This window comes from Cyrtonyx montezumae, unplaced genomic scaffold (assembly GCF_038088225.1).
Source record: "Cyrtonyx montezumae isolate F1298 unplaced genomic scaffold, pur_monq_1.0 scaffold_8, whole genome shotgun sequence".
Classification (NCBI taxonomy): Eukaryota; Metazoa; Chordata; class Aves; order Galliformes; family Odontophoridae; genus Cyrtonyx; species Cyrtonyx montezumae.
Genome location: NW_027072089.1, coordinates 61316849 through 61336129, shown reverse-complemented (window position 1 = coordinate 61336129; position 19281 = coordinate 61316849). Strand labels below are relative to the sequence as shown.

The following is a 19281-nucleotide window of genomic DNA, read 5'->3' as shown; positions in this document are numbered from 1 at the left end:
AAGAAATGCAGAGCATAATCTCCATAATTTAGGAAGGACGATCAATAATCTTCACTTTTGATTTTGACAGAAGGCTGACCAAAATTTCTGACCACATTTTGAAGGACGCTATTGAAAATGTATAAATCATAATATGTCGGAATTATCATATTCATATCACTGAACACAATTCAGAGGCTTCTTCTAAGAACACCAATTTCTGTTCTGTGATTCCAGCCTCTTGGCTATTATTAGAACTTGTAATAATCATCACTCTTGCCTGAGGAGTTAAGTCCCACGGAATACGGAATGTGTCTGAATAATTTATTGCAAGGAAATACAAGCTTCAAATATGTAGAGGACTTTCTACATATAGCACTCTGGAAATACTGTATTCAGTACATTTCTCATCCGTAGAAAGTAAATATGTATATGCAATTAGTCCAAAGATTTATTTTTGCAGCAATGAGAGAATTTTAGAGTCTGCACTGATATGAAATGGTATTTTTCCTGCATACACTGAACACTGAGCAATGATCTCCTTACAGAACGTATGATTTTCCTATCTAATGCAGTATTTTCAAGTGTTTATGCTCTTTTCACTTGGGTGGTACTTCGGTTTGTATGACACAAAGATGTTCCTTCTTTGAATTTTTTTCCATGTTAGGAGAGGGATATTTTTCCTGCAAAACCACCAGTGTGTGCCACTTAAACATGACTCTTCCTGCTTTAAGATTTTCCACAAAGTATTCACATTAAGAAGAATTTGTCTTCATTGATGGGAAGACTGGTGGTGACGCTCCACTTAACAGAAGGGAAATATTATTCTCTGCTGAGATGAAAGATTCCTTATGCCTCTTCCATCAATCGGGAGCACTGTGACATTTCCCATCACTACAGAACAAAGATGTTTGGGAAATGCACAGAATATACTAATGAGAATGTTCATACATCAGAGGAAATATTTTTTTCCCCTGTAAAATGTCAGAATTATTCTTGATCTAATATAGCTGGGCCACAGGAGAGAAAAAGTGTAATTGCTTGTAAATAATAAGTCAGAAGGACCAAGCATGACATTTTTAAAGTTCAAATCCTTTCATCCCCAGTTATCATACATTGGATTAAAGCTATTTACAAACAGTATTTGTCAAATCACTGTGTACAGAAGTGGCTTATTTTGTACTAGATGCAATGACAAGTAAAACATAGCTCACTGAGGTTTGCTTTCAATTTCCTCTTCTAACTTCTGTGCCATTCTAAACAAATGACGTGGTGGTGAGGTGAAGAGGACAGAGAAAAGCACCAGAGATCGCCTGAAGGTCAATATACAGCAGGTCTCTTCACATTAGATTTGCCAGAGTTGCGCTGGGTTTATATCCAACAAAACAAAGTTCTGCATAACAGAAGGGCAAAGTGTGAAACAGTTAAGGGATTCAGATACCAGGAAACTGCTTTTCAAGGTTCCACAAACCCTGCTCATTACAACATCAGATAATTGACTACTAGACAGATAAAACCCCTGGTTTTCAAAGCAGACATCAAGGAGCACGGCTTGGGCTCTGAAGCAGAAGGCACAACTCTCAAAACCGATCCTCAGTTTACATACATACAAAACACTTCTCTCTTTCCATGTATTTTATGGCGGGTTGTAAGAAACAGATACTGTCTCTCCTCATTTCCATTACAAAGCACTGCCGGGAAAGTAATAACAGTTTGTTCCAGCTGAAGTGAGTAAAACCAGTTCTTCAAAAGAACCGAAAAAAAAAAAAAAAAGACAAAAAGAGAGAAATAAAAGAAAAAAGACCGTCTACCTTCTGATTCACACACATTGGGAAAGCACTTCTCTTTTCCCACTATATGGCGCTCTGAGATGATCGCCCCCTTTTCACAACCAAAGCCTTCACAGAGCTGCCTTCTCCCCTCTAGGGCTGCACTCAAACAATTCAAGGATTGCCTCAGCCAGAAGCACTTTCACACAGTTTGAGCCAAAACCGCCCCAAGGAAGACCTAAATCATTCTGGATGAGAGTCGTGACACTGCTTTCAATGGGGCCAACTTTTTCCTTCCCAACTGGCAATAAAGCAGTCAATCCAGGAGAATTTCTGTTTCCCGGAGGACTTCCTGGAAGCATCACGCTGCTGTGTGGCTGGTTGGACACGTGCTGGGGGTCATAAAACACCCGCCCTCAGTATGTTTAGTTTTGCATTACACTGACTTCCTTGGTTTTCTTTTCATTCCCCCATTTATTTATTTATTTAATATGTTGCGTTATTTTTTTTCCCCACTTATTTTCTCCAGAACCGATATATCAGATGAAGTCCCAGCTTTTAGACCATCAAAAAGTATCAATCATGGTTAGAGCAGTAAGGAACTCAAAAAACCTTCTGAGAAGGATATTATCAAATCCTCAGGAACTAGCACCAGGGAGTAAGAAAAAAGAATACTTTGACCTATTCAGGATGGAATGGCAATCCATCTTTCTTGAGTTCCCTCAAGTTGATGTTTCAAAATTTTGGCCATTTGAGATTGCTGATCATAAACAAAGTTTGCATAGAAATGTCCATATTAGGTGAGAAATTTGTAATTAGAAAAAAAAATGTGTCAACGTCTACAAATACATAAGGAAGCAAGTGCATGGGAAGTCATCACCTAAAGTGGATCAGTTGTAAAAGTGGCAAGTGGCAATGAAAAAAAGATGTTCAGATCAACTGGATGAAATTGCTTCACAGGAATGTGTTTTGTAAAGGCATATGGAGTCTTCATTCCACTTCATGCCTTTCTGAAATTCCAAGACACCTTTTCCCAGGAGTATGACACATATTTCCCGATGCCAATTCCCTCTTTATCTGTGCTTTCAGATAGTCTATACATCACTGTGAAAAGCTGAAAGGACTGCTGCTCTCTTACCACTCTTCTGCTATCCCCTCCCCACCCACACTGTTCATAAAGCATGGCCTGTGTCCTCTCGCCCAAATGTGGTTTGAACAAAGGAGAATAAGGAAGTAGTAGGGTATTTTTTGTGTTTACTTTCCCTCATTGAGATGTGGGTTCCTGAGAACACTGTTGGGCTTGTTTTGGGAGTCATCCACTATTAAGACTTGATCAAGCCTGTTGTATCCTGAAGCAATTGAGCAAAATAGAGTTATGGCTGCTGTAACCTAATCACAAGCAAAAACATGTAGGTGAGGTGCAATTATCAAGGGTACCGCCATCTGATGATGTTTGCTTCAAGCAGAAAATTAAAAGGCTCAAACCAGAAGCAAATGAGTGGAAAATTTTTCTTTCTTTTTGAATTACTGACTACTGACTTGTTTTTTGAGTTGCATATATGTCTCATCTCTGCCAGGGAATCTATCCTGAACATTTTTCTTCACGGAATGTTGGGCGTTGAATTTCTGTATTCTCCTTCAACACTGGAAGTACTTCAGATCCAACTGATAAAACATCTGGAAAGGATGAGCACAAGGGCTGGTTCATCAGGTATATGCCAAAGTTTGTCTGAAAAAAGAATTGACTGAGATGTGACTAAAGCAATCACATATACAGGATATCACAAACCAGGTATGTTTAGAAAAACAGTATCGCTTTCATAATAAGGATGTATGTGCGACCTTAATATAATTAAGATTATTTTAACTAATTAACAATAGTAGACTGGTAAACAAGAGCTAATCCCATGCTACTCAAAAATAACACCTTCAGTAAGTGGATAAATAACACAGTATTTCTTCATGGGTTCTACAGTATCATATATGTAATTTACACTCAATTGATGACTTTTCTGGCTTCCTGTCAAATATAGTTAATCCATTTTCACAAATAAAGACTGTGTAGCACCAAGAAGACATGTATGTTCAAGCAGTGAGGAAAACTCTTGCATTTCCTACCATGAATTATTCACTTTTTAACAGAACTTTGTTTATCCTTGGTGAATTTCCCTTCACTTGTTTGTATCAACATTTTAGTGCATTTTGGAGAAAATATTCAGAAAGTTTGTTTTATTAGGATTGCCACTTCTTATCTGTGATGCCTTCTTACATGAATATTAGAAAAACTTAAGTAAGTGTCCTCATATTTCTGAATAATAAAGAGGAAAGAATCACCAATAGCTACTTCCCCTACTGACCATAAGCCCTTGCAGCCACTGAAAACCTGATCTGAGCTTCTGCACTCTTATTTATGGTCTTAATTTTAAGCACATTAGATGTTACAGTTAGAGCTGTGAACAGCTGGTTCTGACATAGAAATGTCAAAGTAAGATGTTTGGTGTGTTTCTGTGGTCTTGCTCTCTAACTGTGGAGAATAAAGAAATGTGCAGCAAGACACAGTCTTACAACCTCAGGATAACACTTTAGAACAATTAGAAACAATAAGAAAATAATTAATATGTAAAGTAAGAAGTAAATGAATGCTGAAGATCACGTTAAATTCAAAACCTAATTGTTGACTTCAGAATGTCTTTGTTCTTCATACTGAAGAACTTTGAAAGCCAGCATTAATTTTCTTGCTAGTTCTTTACAGGTTTGAATAAAAAGTATTTGGCTTTAGTAGGCTACAGTTGAAGTGTTCGATTATCATCACATGTATAAATGAAATAAAAAAGCAAACATGATTTTTAAATCTTATCATCATTAAATCTCTTATCATTATCATCATTAAATCTCTTATCATTATCATCATTAAATCTCTTATCATTCTTCTCCATTACCTGATTACACTTATTGCCATTGTTTAGATCAATGATCCCGAAACTGAGGGAATTACATTTACAGAAGGTTAAGAAAAATGTACTAGTAAAAGGAATTGCAAGAAATTGAAGATAACTAAGTGCATTAGCTGAATCTAAGGGTGTGTATTTGAAAGATGTAAAATGAAGGCAGTATGTTTTCTCCGATTCTTGCACTATGTAATTAAATAAAGTTACTGAAATGAAGTAACATGAATCAGCTTTTAGTCTTTGATGAATTACTGAGATTTAAGGCTGAAGCGTACTCTCATGTAACAGTGATGCTACAAAGCAGAGAGATCCTTTGGATCTATCCAAACATTGCTTCAACATGGCTCAATCTTCATTTGCAATCCTGAACATTAAGATAGCACCCAGACAGATATTTTCTGGCTTTTTTCTGCTACTCCTTCATCTCATGGGTACTCCGCATATACGTGGTGTGAGTTGAACCTGATCAGTCCTATGCTAGTAATGATGCTTTCTGGATACATCCCAATCCAACAGCAAAGTGACAGTGTTGGAACAACCACAGTGGTGAAATGTTAAGTCAGTAACACTTTCATCTAAAATCCTGAAGTACATATTATCCTGTTCTTTTTTTCCTCCTCTTTGTTGACGAGCTGTGGTTTCTCTATAGGCATAAATGCTGTCTTTTTCTTCCCTGCAGTAAATATACCAGATTTAATTTCCTAATGTAAAGATGACAGTTGCCATAATTTAATTGCTGTAAAAAATCAGGTAATCGAAAAGCAAATATTGTGAAATGAATATTAGTCTGTTCTACACTACATTTCAAACAGGACAGATTTTTAACATTGGTGTTAATCAACTAACTTCACACAGGAGAATTTTCAACATATATTTATGGCGCTGATATTTTGACTTATCTTAAAACAAGACTAAAATACATCTTGGCAGACTGTTCACTATGGTTAATTTAATTTGCCTTATTTCTGTTGCTCTGAATCATTTAACCAGATTTTTTTTCTTTTTCTTGAAGCAATTTAAACCCTCCATAATTATTCGAGAAAACACAGGTCAGTATATTTTATCTACAGCAGTTCCTAAATACTATTTTAATGCCAGTCATCAGAATTTCTCTCCTCTGACTGGGCACATAAATCTTAGGACTTCTAAGCCTGGATGATACCTGAGGAGTTTTCAAGTTGATGTTATACTGATGGTATACTTATTTCATTATTATGCCTGTTTAGATGAGGGTTTTCCTGTAATATCAAATGCATTGCTGATATGTTTATTTTCTGAGTGACCAAAATTTAGCTTGTGATTACCAGAAATGGATTTTATATCTTTTAGGTAAATTTCCTTGCTTTTCTAGCAATTACAAATATTGACTCTGTAAAAAACTGAACAAACCCAAACAACCTCAAAGCCAACAAATAACCACAATAACTATACATCCTGCCATTCAGGCTCTGTTTCAAGAGAGACAAAATGTAGAAAAACTCCCCTTTCTCCAATTTCAATGATGAAAAGAGACTTTCGGACACAGAGATTACAGCTTGCAGAGTCATTATGATGAACGGCATAATTTCTCTGTGCTGTTGCTATCCTCTCTTGACTTCAAGGGCATCTATTTTGCACACAACTTCCCCAGAGCAGATGGTCAGAATGTGAGCTGTGCCACTCTGTCCACACAGGTGGCAGTAGGAGCTTTTCCTGCTGCTCTTAAACTTCAGGAGAAGCTGTCCCATCAGTAAATCTGCAACACTTCACTGCTGGAATAAACAGATAATGCATACTTACTCTTGCCAACAGTGAATCATATGATAGTCATCACACTCACTGAAAGGAGGAGTTATGAAATGCTGTCATTCTTGCATGTTGTTTCGAATACATTTACTGGAGCAACAAGAAAAATACTCACTTCTTGAATATTTACTGATTGATTAATTTCCTGGGTAGAGTATCTCCTTTTGTAGGATGAAATGTGAGGTGCTACACCTGCCACAGGCTGCAATGTGATGCCCTTAAGATACAGCTCCTAAGCAATTGGTTAATTCAGCATCTGCTGAGGAAAGTGCCCTGCTAGAGGGTGTAACAAGCACGTAAGTGATACTGCATGCTAACACTTAACTTCGGATGGATGGGCTCTGGATTTTGCCCCTGGACGTAGCTCTCATCTGCTTTTCAGAGCAACAGAAATAAGGCAAACACACCTGTTCACTTCTGCTTGTTTCATTCACATAACATATCTTCCACCCCACGTAAAGGTGTGGAAGATGCAGTTATTAAACCTGAGTGATTTGCTTATTTTTATTTTCATTTTTTTTAACATAAAGATGCTTTTTTAGCTCTGGATTCACCAAAGCTCATTAGGGAAGTCTTACACAATAGGGGAGTGGAAAATTACTTCTGACATGCTGATTTTTCATATTGGAAAGAAAGTTTTAACTTAGTTGCCTAAAAAAGCACCAAACATCTTGTTTTATTGAAAATATCTGGACAGCAGAAGGTTTTACTAAGAACTGATCTGCTTTTGTTCTCTGCCTTAAATAAATGAATTCCCCAGTTCAGCCACCCCTGAGAAAGGAGAACCATATTATTTCAGAGGTCTACTAATTATGTACATCAGTCAGTGTTTGCAAGCATTCCTGATCTTTGGAGAGAAAGCACGGCACAGTGTAAAGCAAAATGATGCATCACATAGAAGAATTCATTTGCTCTCCTTGCTAAGGTTTCAGTAAGCAGTCCAAAGGTGCTGCATCAAATCCTGCAGGGATGGAAGCTCTCCCAAGCACAGTGAGATACATAAAAGGGGATCAACAGCCCAGAGGAAAAAAACACAAACCTTTCAGTGTAGAAAGGCATACGGAACCATAATGGATTTCTCTTGATGCACACCTATCCATACACTCATGCTGAGGCAGACTGCTAATGCTATTCCCTTTGCTACCTGGACAGCAAGTCTCACTTCATAGCACTGCTGCAAATCTACCCACAAAGCTTCCACTATAGTTAGCATTAAAGTGCATCTGAAAAACACAGAGGATGGGCAAAAATTCAGTGTTCTCTCCCTTCTGCCTGTGTTCCTTTTGCATCAGGTGGTGACGCATGTGAAACAGCATGTGGCTATTTTTACAGTATTTGCTTAATGCAGTTATCTAGTCTTTCAGAGCCTCCTGCCATAACAGAGAGCTCTGCTGCAGAACTCATTTTTTTTTCCTTCCCAGTCAAAAATCTCAGAAGGAATTCTTAATTAATGTTTCTTCAGAACTGATGGCAGCAGAATTTGAGTTTGCTTTGCAGAGGTGATTTCATTTTATTTCAAACAACGCAAAAAAAGGTTTTGTAGAAAGCAGTTGGCTGGGCTTCATCACTGTGCTGTATGCTTATTAGGAAACATGCAAACTGCTTGTGTGGCTAATTACAGCAGCTGGTTCTGACCTTCAGCAATAATCCATCCATGCAAAGCCTCAATAATGCAGCTTGGAGCAGCACGTGCTCAGAGCCTCAGAGGAGTGGAGAAAAATATCATATCAGAAATAAATATTAAACCACCTCTTACTTTATTTATGTCATTATTGAAGTTCATTGGCAGTGCTTTAGTTTGGACTACCTACTTGATGGAGTACGGTGTATTTTCATGGGTTGGTATTCTTGGATAAACAAAATGAAATGATAAATATTCACTGCTGGCTCTCTTATTAAACGTGCAGGATTTGCTATCCATTCACATGTGCAGTGTCCTTAGCATTTTAGAAATCAAGCAACTATAATGGCCTTTCAAAAATATCAGTTACCCGAATGCTAGGAAATTAATTTAATGGCACTTGCTGCATTTGTTTCTTGTAGTTCGATTTGTGTTACCGACAGCTGAGAACAAAGACTGCTAAATTCCTACACTGAATCTGTGTTTAATGAAAAAAAAAAAATATAAAGTGATGTCTGGTAGATGAATCCTCAACAGAAAAGCATTCGCTACAGACATAAGTCAGCAAGGGATTAGCTGTGCAATTTAGCAAAGCCACAGGAACTCAATGCTTTTCCCTCCCCACTATGTCCTGTGCAAGGTTTAGACGAATGTCCTCTGCCAGCTCTGCCTAGCACACTGCAGATGCCACAGTCCTCAGGTGCTGCTGACTGATAAGCAGCTGGTGACCATCACCCCACAGATGACTTGGAGGAGGGATGGGCTCTGATGTCTTCACAGAACCATTCAGTTCAAATTACCTCACTTGGCTGTCAGGCGTACCCAGAAGACTTGGCCCTGTGCAGAGCAGGGCATGTTCACAAGAGTCCTTCTGCCAGCAATGCTGAGAGTAATCTTTGGCTGAAAGCTGGGAAAAATAAAAAGCTGATGGCCTTGCTCTTTGCAGAGTGAATATCTTTGAGCAGCTGAGAGAAGCGGAGCACTGCTCTGCTGTGAATAACAGCACGGTGCTCTCCAGCACCTTGCCATGCCCTGATCCTTTTATTTGACAACAGGTTCTCAAGAGGCTGGGTTGCTTTCTTTGCCTTAATTCTGTATGATTGAGTCCTGCGGTTCCAGGATGAGAAAGTCTTTGCATTGCCAGAGTTAATCAGAACCAAAGAGAAATTCATCTTTGCTATGGGAAACATGCAGAAGATGCTGTGCCTCTCCTGAGAATCCGTGTCTCTGAGATGTCATTGCCACTTGAGGAGGTCACCAAACACAGATTACTAGCCTTCTACAGGGGCTTTCAGTTATAATCTAGCAAAACCCATGTAGGAGAGAAAGCCCTCCACGCCCCATGTGGCAGCTGAGTAGCATCTATTCAGATGTTCCAGCTGTGGTTTCATTCTCAGGCTACCCACTATGATCAAGTTCTCATCTCACATGCAACATACACCTTCTCAGAGGGCAGTGAGGTGCTGTCACATCTGCCCAGAGAAGCTGTGGGTGTCCCATCCCTGAAGGCACTCAAGGCCAGGTTGGAAGGGGGCCCTGGGCAGCTGAGCTGGTGGGAGGCAGCCCTGCCCGTGGCAGGGGGCTGGAACTAGACAGTGATAAGGTCCCTCCCAACCCAAGCCATTCTATGTTTCTATGATATGTGTTGCAGCAATCAGGATGTCAGACTGCTGTGCAGCCCCAAGTGGTCTCAGGCCAGCAGGAAGCAGTGCCAGGAGACAGCCCAGCCAGCTCACCCCTCCCCACCTTACTCTGCACCAGGCAGCTGGCTCCTGGATGGAGCTGGCGGGGCTATTCCCCTAGGATAACACTCGCTGAACATGTAGCTCTTTGTTTGCTTAGTGAGTCACTGAGACAAATCGATTTTGTTTTGTTTTGTTTTTACAGAAAAAAAAAAACAACACCATTATTTGTAACTTGTTTGTGCACTGTTTGGGTGAATAATTTGCAACCTGTTCGTTATTTGTCTCTGTGCTGTGTACAATCTCTCGTGTCTGGCCGCTATTGGTGAGGCTATTGGCACCGACTGCCTTCCCTGTTACAAGAGAAGCTTTACAGCCATCAGTGAACTCAGAATAAGGATTTTCAGCTAAAAAATACTTCTGAGATTTGTGAAGCTTTTGGGATGCCAAACTGTCTAGCCATCGTCTGAGCACTCTCAGTTCCAAGGAGTAATGCAACCTGAGGAAACCCAACAACTCCAAACCAATGCCAGTGTTTCAAACCCATTCCTCCATCACTTTCCTGATCACTCACTCTGTTCTTGGACTATATTTACGTTTTCTCTGGGTTTACTAAGCCTTTTTTTCTCAGCAAGAGTAATGTTTAGTCTCAAGAGCTAATTGTATAATCACAAGCATTTTGTGATTTTTCTGCACATTTATCTTCTGGAATGACATCAACACATTGTCTCGTATTTTTCAAGACCAAAACAAACATGTTGTAAAGCAGTACATACTGAATATAAACAAGCACAGTGAAAAATAATGCACATTAATAGTTAGTTTCTGTGTAAAAGATATGTTCACATTTTATGGAAATAAGCTGTGTCATATCTGGGTTGGAAGTGCATCCTCTTTTGACTGAAAATAACAAAGGATAATGATTAGCTTAAGAACTTAACAATGAGTATTCTCTCTGCAGGTATTCCACTGTGCATGCAATGCACTACATCTTTCCGTGCAGCTCTTCTAGAGCAATGTACTGACCTTTTTACCCCTGGCAGCAGACAGAGACTGTAGAAATTCTTTGTTTCGTTCCCCAGACTGTTGATCAATGCAGATTACTTGACATCTGGTACATGGACCCATAACCTGAAATTTCAGTTCAAGAAGGGTCACCGCTATATCAAAACAGTACACCGTGGAACAGTACAAGCTTATGACCACCATAATAGTGTAAAAACATGTCTTGCATGTACTTTTCCTTTGTTCTTTTAGGCTTTAATTATGTAAGGGGTCAGTCTTGTTCACCTCATGTAGGTACATTTTCAAAGAGTCCACTTGCAAAGGTCTCGCTGAATTTTTAGTTCCTTTTTTCTTTCCTTTTCTTTTTAAGGAAAACTTTCATAGAAAGAAACATATTTGTATTTCCTGATGGCTGGACTTCATCTCTGAGCAGGCAGGACTACTTGCCCAAAGAAGAACAGAGTTTAAAATTAAGCAGGGTCCTCAGGAATCAACCAGAGGAGGATTTTTTCATTGCATTTTTTTGAACAAAGGACGCTCCATACAAACAGGTGGAAGAACTTCTTTACAGTAAGGGGATGACAGAGCACTGGAACAGGTTGCCCAGAGAGGTGGTGGATTCTCCTTCTATGGAGATATTCAAGAATCACCTGGATAATTGTCTGAGTGACCTACTGAAGGGAATCTGCTTTAGTACGGGGGTTGGACTGGATCTCTTGAGGTGCTTTCCAAACTCTGAAATTCTCTGATTCTGTGATTTTCTTGGTGCTAAACTAATGGGCTTTGGTTTACATTGCTTCTGTGCAGATGAAATAAACAGTATCCCCAACTCTTTTTTACATGCGTGGCACTTGTAGATAATCGGAATGCTAAATGTGAATTTTCACAAGTCTGTAGTCAGAAAGGGTACTGAGATCCACAAATCTTACATCATATATAATACAGAGCATTGTTCCTAAAGTTAATTCTTGTTTGAGATAGGGTTCTTGTTAGGGGGGAGAAAAAATCTGCCACAAATTATTTTTAAATCATGAAAAATGAAGAAGAGTTTTGCTCACTACCGCATCCCGAGCTTCAGCAAAGCTCTGCATGTTAGAAAACAACTGTCCCCTAAAACATCTTAATGGAAGCTTTCTAATTTTGTAAAATTTGTCATAAAATGTGAATAGGGCAAATAATTTAACCTTATACTGCAAATATTTCTATGTGCTGTTCTGAAGTGCTATTTTATTTTTTGAAATACACCTAGAACTGTCTGTATAACTCTTCAGCGTAGTCATTAAAACCGTACATTTCGCTCTTCTTTTCCAGAAGATGATTTATAACAGCTTTAATATTTTATTAAAAGAAAAAAACTACATAAGGAAAGGAAATATTTTACCCCACTTTGCTTTGTTCAACACTAGATTCTACTGTGTTTCTAGCATGAAGCGCTATTAACATAATTTCTACTGTTACTACATCTGTATCTGGATAAGGATCCATTAAAAAAAAAAGGAAAAGACAATGCAAGTTGCAACAGCCTTTCTATTTCTGCATTCCTCAAGTATTTCAATGCTAGGAAAAGGAATATAATTTTATTCTGTACTTCTCAGCATCTTCCACAATAGGATCTCGAGCTGAGTTCCCAACTACAACTCTGTAGTTGGGAGCTTCTGGACTCCAAGAAGCTACACAGGAAGAACTTTGTCTTTTGTGGTCCTTATTTCCCACCTGAAGAAATTTTCCCTTAGTTTTCTTCAGCTCACATTACAGCTTACTGATCAAAGTACACATAAGAAAGGAGAAGTCATATTTTCCACCCTTACTGAAAAAACAGCTTTTCCATTTCTTAAGTTATGCTGACTAGAAACTAATAGGAGTGGTTTCTATCACAGCTTCTAGATCTGACCTTACCACTTCTACTCACATCCTTCATTATAATCCCTTAGCAAACAATGAATTGCTCTTTCACATCCTAGGCAGTATGTTTACAAATTTATACTTCCTTTCTTAGAACCAGATGAATTCAATACAAAATGAAATAAATATATTCATCTTTTCCTTAGGTTTCATGTGTGAGGAGTTCTTGGAGTTTTTCTAAAAAGAATTTCCTTGCCAACAAAGTCTGATTTGTTAGCATTTTCCTTACACTACAAAGCACGTTACGCTGTGAGGCATGATATGGAGCATAATGTAAGAAAGAACCTTACCTAAGGCTAGACTTAGAAGACTTTCCTGAATGGAGATTAAGATGCATACACCAGAGGGCAACAGACAGTGATCATGCACTGGCATTCATGTCCAGGCTTCTGGCAATCAGTACAACCATGCAATCTGAGACTGCATTTAGATTATCATACGTAAGAGCAACTAGTATTCTCTTGTAACATGCTTGGTCAATATTTGCACTGATTTTTTTTGCAGTTCAAAATGTTATGAACTGTGAAATTTGAAAACAAAAAAGGGTGGAGAAATATACCAAAAACCTCTCCATCACCTTGTAACATATCTGCCACAGGTCACAGCATGTCTTTTTAGCATTTCACGAATTTCACCTGTATACATTGTGTTGCCCCTGTGCAAGTCAAAGCTTTGCAAAAATTGCTCACTCTCCAGGGCCCAAAATGCTTAGTGATAGAATAGGACTTTAGACAACGGAGATAAGTTCGCACCTGGAATTGCAGAGCACCTATTGAGATCTCAGCCCACTCTTCTTCTTCAAAGGACTCTGGTGCACTGATGACAATGTTGGCACGGAAACGTCGGATTAATTCCTCTACTTCCAATGGCTCTTTCAATCTATATCATAGAGTATACAATGGAAGAGAAAAAGTAAGCTTAATTATTAAACTATCTGCAATAGTTCTGTGCTAGTAAGAAGCTAGTAGCTAACAGAATTCATCAAATGTTTTTTCCAGAATAACTTGGATCAAGTTTTATTACAAAGGCAATAAAAAGTAGTTGAAAAAGGGACAAAACCAGCAGATGCTGAAGGTGAACAAGGCCAATAAGAGCATTTTAGGAGAGAAAGTATTCCTCATATTATTATTTGTCTGTAGGCTGCAGCAGATTGCACCAAATGACAGATGTTTAGGAAAAAAATTCATCTCTGTTGAGGAGATATCTCCACCTCTTCACAAGCATTAGAACTGCCAGAGTGTAGATTTGTGTCAGAGCTGAGAACATATATGTGGGAGACAGAGCAGCAGACTGCATATAAATATCAGAAAGCTGGCTGCACCTTTTAATTCTTCATTCTCCTTCCAAAGGAGAATTTTACCAGAACCATAAAAAATGACAGGCCTAAAATTTGTGAGGGAGGTTCTCTGAGCACCACTGTTAGTGGGAAAGAGCATTTCATTTTGCATTAGCCATGGTGGACATGAACAACTTTCAGTGTTTCATCAGCTGTGGTCTGACAGCTTTTGGGTATGACATGGTCCGGCAGAGATCAAAACCTGGGGAGGAAGTGGGAAGATATTTCTGTTCTGGAAAAAGGTTTAAAAAAACTAAGTAGAAACAATTTGAAATTCTTGTTTTACTTAACATAAGGAAAAAGATGCAAAATCAATGCACAGGGGAAATACTTCCCACTAAGCAGTCTTGGCAGAATAGATCTGCTACATGAAGAAGAGCTTGATTTTGTTTAAAATAGTCTAGATGATCCTCTTTAGCAGATAAATGTGCACATCAACTGAGCTCTGGTCAAACCACCCTGGCTCCAACAAACTTTCACTGTTCATGAAACTTCTAGGAGCCGTGGGATAGAAAGTGCAGTGGGAAATGGCAGGGCTCCAAGAGTATCCTAGAGATCCTACAAGCAATCCCATGGCTGAGATATGGCTTATCATGATTGCAGTAGGTAAGTGCAAACTATGTTGACACTGAGACTTACGGGGGGAAATACCAGTTAGTCATGCAACAGTTCAGTTCATTTCCCGATTTTACTGTGGACTCTCTTGAGGCCTGACAGAAAGGAGTTTGGGTGCTGTGTACAGAGAGTTTTCAATGCATTTTGTGACAGATGGGTTCCTGCCACCCACGGCTGGTATTAACCAGTGCATCAAGGGCCTTGGTAACCTCAGAGCTGAGTCCACAGCATTCTGAACCAGCTGCTAAAAACTACTTTTAGACAGACTTTCTATTTCCAGCCCTTGATGCTGCTTCTCCAAGACTGCAATACCCACACTCTTACTCTCTCTCTACCTGCTCAGTCTCACCTCCAAAATACTTCTACTCTCCCACAGCCCTAAGAACTGCTTGTAACTGCTTGGCAGCATGTATCTGAGTAAATTCCCGTTATTTCCTCTCTCTAAAAACATGAATCAGTTGGATGGAAGCATCTTCATCCCTTAAATCTCAGCATGGATCTGTTGTGAAAATCAGTGTAATTTGCCAAAGCTAGCTTGAGTACTTAGGACTTTCCACAGCAGTAGGCCATTCAATGCAGAAAGCATTCAATATATTTAACAGAAACTGAAAATGATTATTTGCACCTTCAGGAGAATATTTCTATCAGGAATATTGGAGCAGGAGGCCAGATCATGGGGATTTTCATGGAGGTAACCTCTAAAGGCAACAGCAGAGGTGGATGTCTCCTTACACATGTAATTTTCCAAGAGCATGTTACATTCTAATTTATAATTAAATTTCTGTTACTGTTTTAGATCACCTTTCAAGAGTCAAGTGCAAAGGTGAAGATTAATTTTTACATACTACAGAATATGCAAACAAAGTGAAACTATTACAACTCAACTGCAGATTTAAATAGTTCTATAAACATTAGAAGGTTTCCATTAAACAAAAACAAACTTACATACCAAGATGCTAACTCACATTTACTAAAAGATTAAGTCATTTAATAAAGATCCCTGTGCACAGATTCTTCTGAGTTTATTGCATAGTTCAGTATTTGAAAAGTTTGTGTGCCAGTGGTTGAGTAGAAGTGAAGAATAACGGTGCTCTACCTCAATTATTAGGCATTAGATTAGATGTTATGGAGAAATTCTTTGCTGTAAGGGTGGTGAGACATTAGAACAGTTGCCCTGAGAAGCTGTGGATGGCCCATCCCTGGAAGTGCTGAAGGCCAGGCTGGAAGGGGCTTTGTTGCAGCCTGACAGTAGGTGTCCCTGCACATGGCAGAGAGGTTGGAACTAGATGATTTTTAAGGTGCCTTCCAATCCAAATCATTCTATTATTCTGATACTGACATGATACTGAATCATTTTCCTCAGCACCCTGAGAAAGCACAGTATGGAAAAATAAGGAAGAGTCTTCCAGCCTGTGCTGAAATGCTTTTCAGGCACAGTGGCAGCTCCAGTATCCTCTGAGAAAAAGAGATTACATTAAACTGAGGAGAACACTGGAAGATATTGGGTGCCAAAACAGTGGATCATCTGATATCTCATATTTCAGTGTTCCTTATCTTCCTTCATTGTCACTTGCTGCTCACTCTGGAGCCTTACTCTTTTTTCTGTGCCACTCAAATACCATGTCTGGAAGGTTCCTCACTGGATCCCACATGGAATATGCTCAGCATGAATATACGATACCTACAGGTACTGTTCTCCCAAGGAGACATAACCCAGCCAGTCAAGCCTCAAAAAAGGCATTACTTATCACTGAGAAAAGGTAGGCAAGGTACTTGAGAGACGGACTGATTCAAACTTTTTCCAGGCATTTTTCCCAGAGGGACACTGCTGTGATAAGCTGAAATTGCCCAACTGCCTCCTAAAGAAAGGAAATGCAAGTTGATCTGTAGTGACATTTAACACAGTCTGTGGTCTTAAGCCCCAGAGTCATCCATGTATCCTCCTACTGCTATATACATATATACATAGGAATGAGTCTAAACAAGAATTTCATTGCAGGGGGACATGTTTGGTGAGTGACTACAAAGAGAGAAGATGTCTCCAAGCAGACTCAGAATAGTTTGGTGAGACAAGGAAAGGGGTACGTGAGCTCAGAGAAAAAACACATAGGGTATGGAAGACACAACAATGACGGAGGCATTGAGGAAGAATGTTCTGTGAAATTCCAGCCTGTCCTCAGTTATATTCAATAAACAGTTTCGGTTTATAAAAATGCAATTGGCATTGGGATTCTTAATCCTGAGTCCTAGTCTAGCTAAAATGTTTTGTTTGCTGCCTTTATCTCTCACTTTTGTACAGTAATATAAAATCTAATAAATAAACAAAGTAAGCACAGTCCTGTAAATAGTTCTGAAGTATTTCTGTAGTGAATGTTTGCTCTAAATCTGAAGCTTTTCTATAAGAAGAAGTATTTCAGTAAGAAACAAGACTTTATATTTTCATCTAATAGGTTACTTATGTCAAGGAAAACTCGCTTATCTGTGTTCTTTCCACAAACAGAAGTTGACTGATTCCTAACGGTCTGTCATGGTTTTATGATTTTTGGTACTGGTATTCCACATCATAACATCATGTAGTGCATTTAGAGTTAAAGAGTTAATGCTCCAGCTCCGTGGATCATCAATAGTTCCAGGTATACCTGTCTCAGAAGAGAAGAAGAACTCCATTCCCCAGAGGACTTTGCGATGTTTTGCGTTCTTACGTGTTTACGCTCAGAGGGAAAGATAAAAACTGTCTGCGGTCACGGGACACTCTCTCTTTCCTTTGGGATCGACTCAGCAGTGGGTGCTCGCTGCCGTCCGCCTTCAGCGTTAGCGTAAGGCCTTCGGTTTATCGGACACTCTCTCTTGCTCATTTTATTTGATTTATTAGCTTTAATTCCAATTATATTGTATTATATTGTGTTATTTTGCTTTCTGATATCTTATTTAGTAAATTAGCTTTCCTCCTCAGATCGTTGCCGCTGTTTTGTTCCTAGGCCCATCTCCCTTTTCCCTTTTCCCTTTCCCCCTTCCCCTTTCCTGGGGCGTGGGTCCGTGGGTCCCCCGCACCAATCGTCACGGAACCGGGCCGAACCTGCCCGTAAACCGTTGACACGGTCCACTACACTCAGATCAACTGTCAAGAGGTTTGTTAAAGTTCTCCTGAAGATGACTGGTAGGCAGGTTATATTCGAGTATCTAACTCAAATTTTCAGAAGCATTTCAGGTGTGAGTAATTATAGTAGTTTAGTACCTATATGTATGTTGAACGCTGAAAAGTATGTGCCTCTAAATTTCTGGGTAAACCAATTATACTGATACCTTCTGGCATGATACTGGAATCCAGGACAGATGAAAGACATCTGAAGACAAAAGAATCTTACCTTGGAGCAACGTGTTCTTTCAGCTGCAGAATGCTCGCTGCATTTATCAGGAGGTATTGAGCTTCATTCACAAGAGAGAGTGAGATGCTTGTAGCACTTGTCAGACCTACCAAAAATCAATCCTATATTATACTATGACGGATAATCAGGAAGACTATAATAGCATTTTCATTTTTCCTTTGACCACTTATTCTTTCTCATTAAAACATTTTTCATTGGGCTCCAAACACTAAGGAAAGATTCCAGGAATCCTCTCAAAACTGCAAATTGTAATGATACAATGCATTTAGGAACTGAGATACAGCTGAGATTTTACCAGTTTTAAAATAATTTACAACAGCAATATCTATGGGTTTTCAATGCTCTTTCAATTTGATTGCTTTTATATAAGAAAAAGTATAAAAATAAATTCCTTTTATAGATTTTTCATTACCATTTCTCAAAATGATCATTGAATTTCCAGATAAAATCACTGTAGTGATGATAAAAAAGAAAGATGGGGGTATTCGTACATTTTCACCAGATTAAAGCAAAAGAAGGGCAACAAAAACAGAGTCTGGGTATAAATGTACCCATAGAAGCCTACCAGATCAATATTTCATGACTCTTTCACCTTTTATTGAGGTAAATTTATACTCGGTGTGATGTCAATGACTCCATATTTACTAAGTGAGGTACCACAATTTTTAGTTTAAGATTGACAACAAACCTTTTGTATTTTTGTGTTGCGTGTCATTTTTCCTGTCTGGACTTTGTCTTATCAAGCGACATGGATGACCAAGAAATGCAGAGAACCAGCCAGCAGTTCTTTCTCCACAGTCATATGTTTTCACCCTATCATGAGAATGGAGGGAGTTTACAAAAGATCAGACCCATCTGCAATTAGCATCCTCAGCCTAGAGTCACCTTAATTTCAATTGTCTAAAAATGGGGCATCTAGTTTTTGCTAGTTGCCTGGGTTCCCCTCACAGAAAATAGGAAGAAATATGTACTTTTCATCTATATCAGACCTCAGGATGGGATGACTCTTACTCCAAGGATATTTTTAAATTACATCTTGACTGATATCTAACTTTTACATGGCACAAATAGGTAAGAGGATGTGGTAAGAGGTAATGCAGATTCTCATGACCATCTAGGCAGGATTCTTGCATGAAGGACAGTGAAGTAGCAGTGATCCTGTGCTGACCTTACTATCCTACCCAGACAAAAAAGCTGATCTGAATGGTGACTCTCTTCTCTGTGAAACAAGAAAACAGTTCCACATGGTAAAC

The 19281-nt window shown here is 39.0% G+C and overlaps 1 protein-coding gene across 1 annotated transcript in view; it reads right to left on the bottom strand.

Annotated features, from left to right (window-relative positions):
* Nucleotides 1–2226: 2226 nt before the first annotated feature.
* Nucleotides 2227–19281, bottom strand: part of MOCOS (molybdenum cofactor sulfurase) — a 205782-nt gene continuing 188727 nt past the window's right edge. The window contains exons 11-15 of the mRNA XM_065752644.1: nt 18717–18841; nt 18008–18113; nt 13444–13570; nt 10811–10915; nt 2227–3477 (exon numbers count right to left, since the gene is read on the bottom strand). Coding sequence (XP_065608716.1) covers nt 3331–3477; nt 10811–10915; nt 13444–13570; nt 18008–18113; nt 18717–18841 — 610 coding nt within the window. The 3' untranslated portion in view covers nt 2227–3330. The remainder of the gene's footprint in view (nt 3478–10810; nt 10916–13443; nt 13571–18007; nt 18114–18716; nt 18842–19281) is intronic.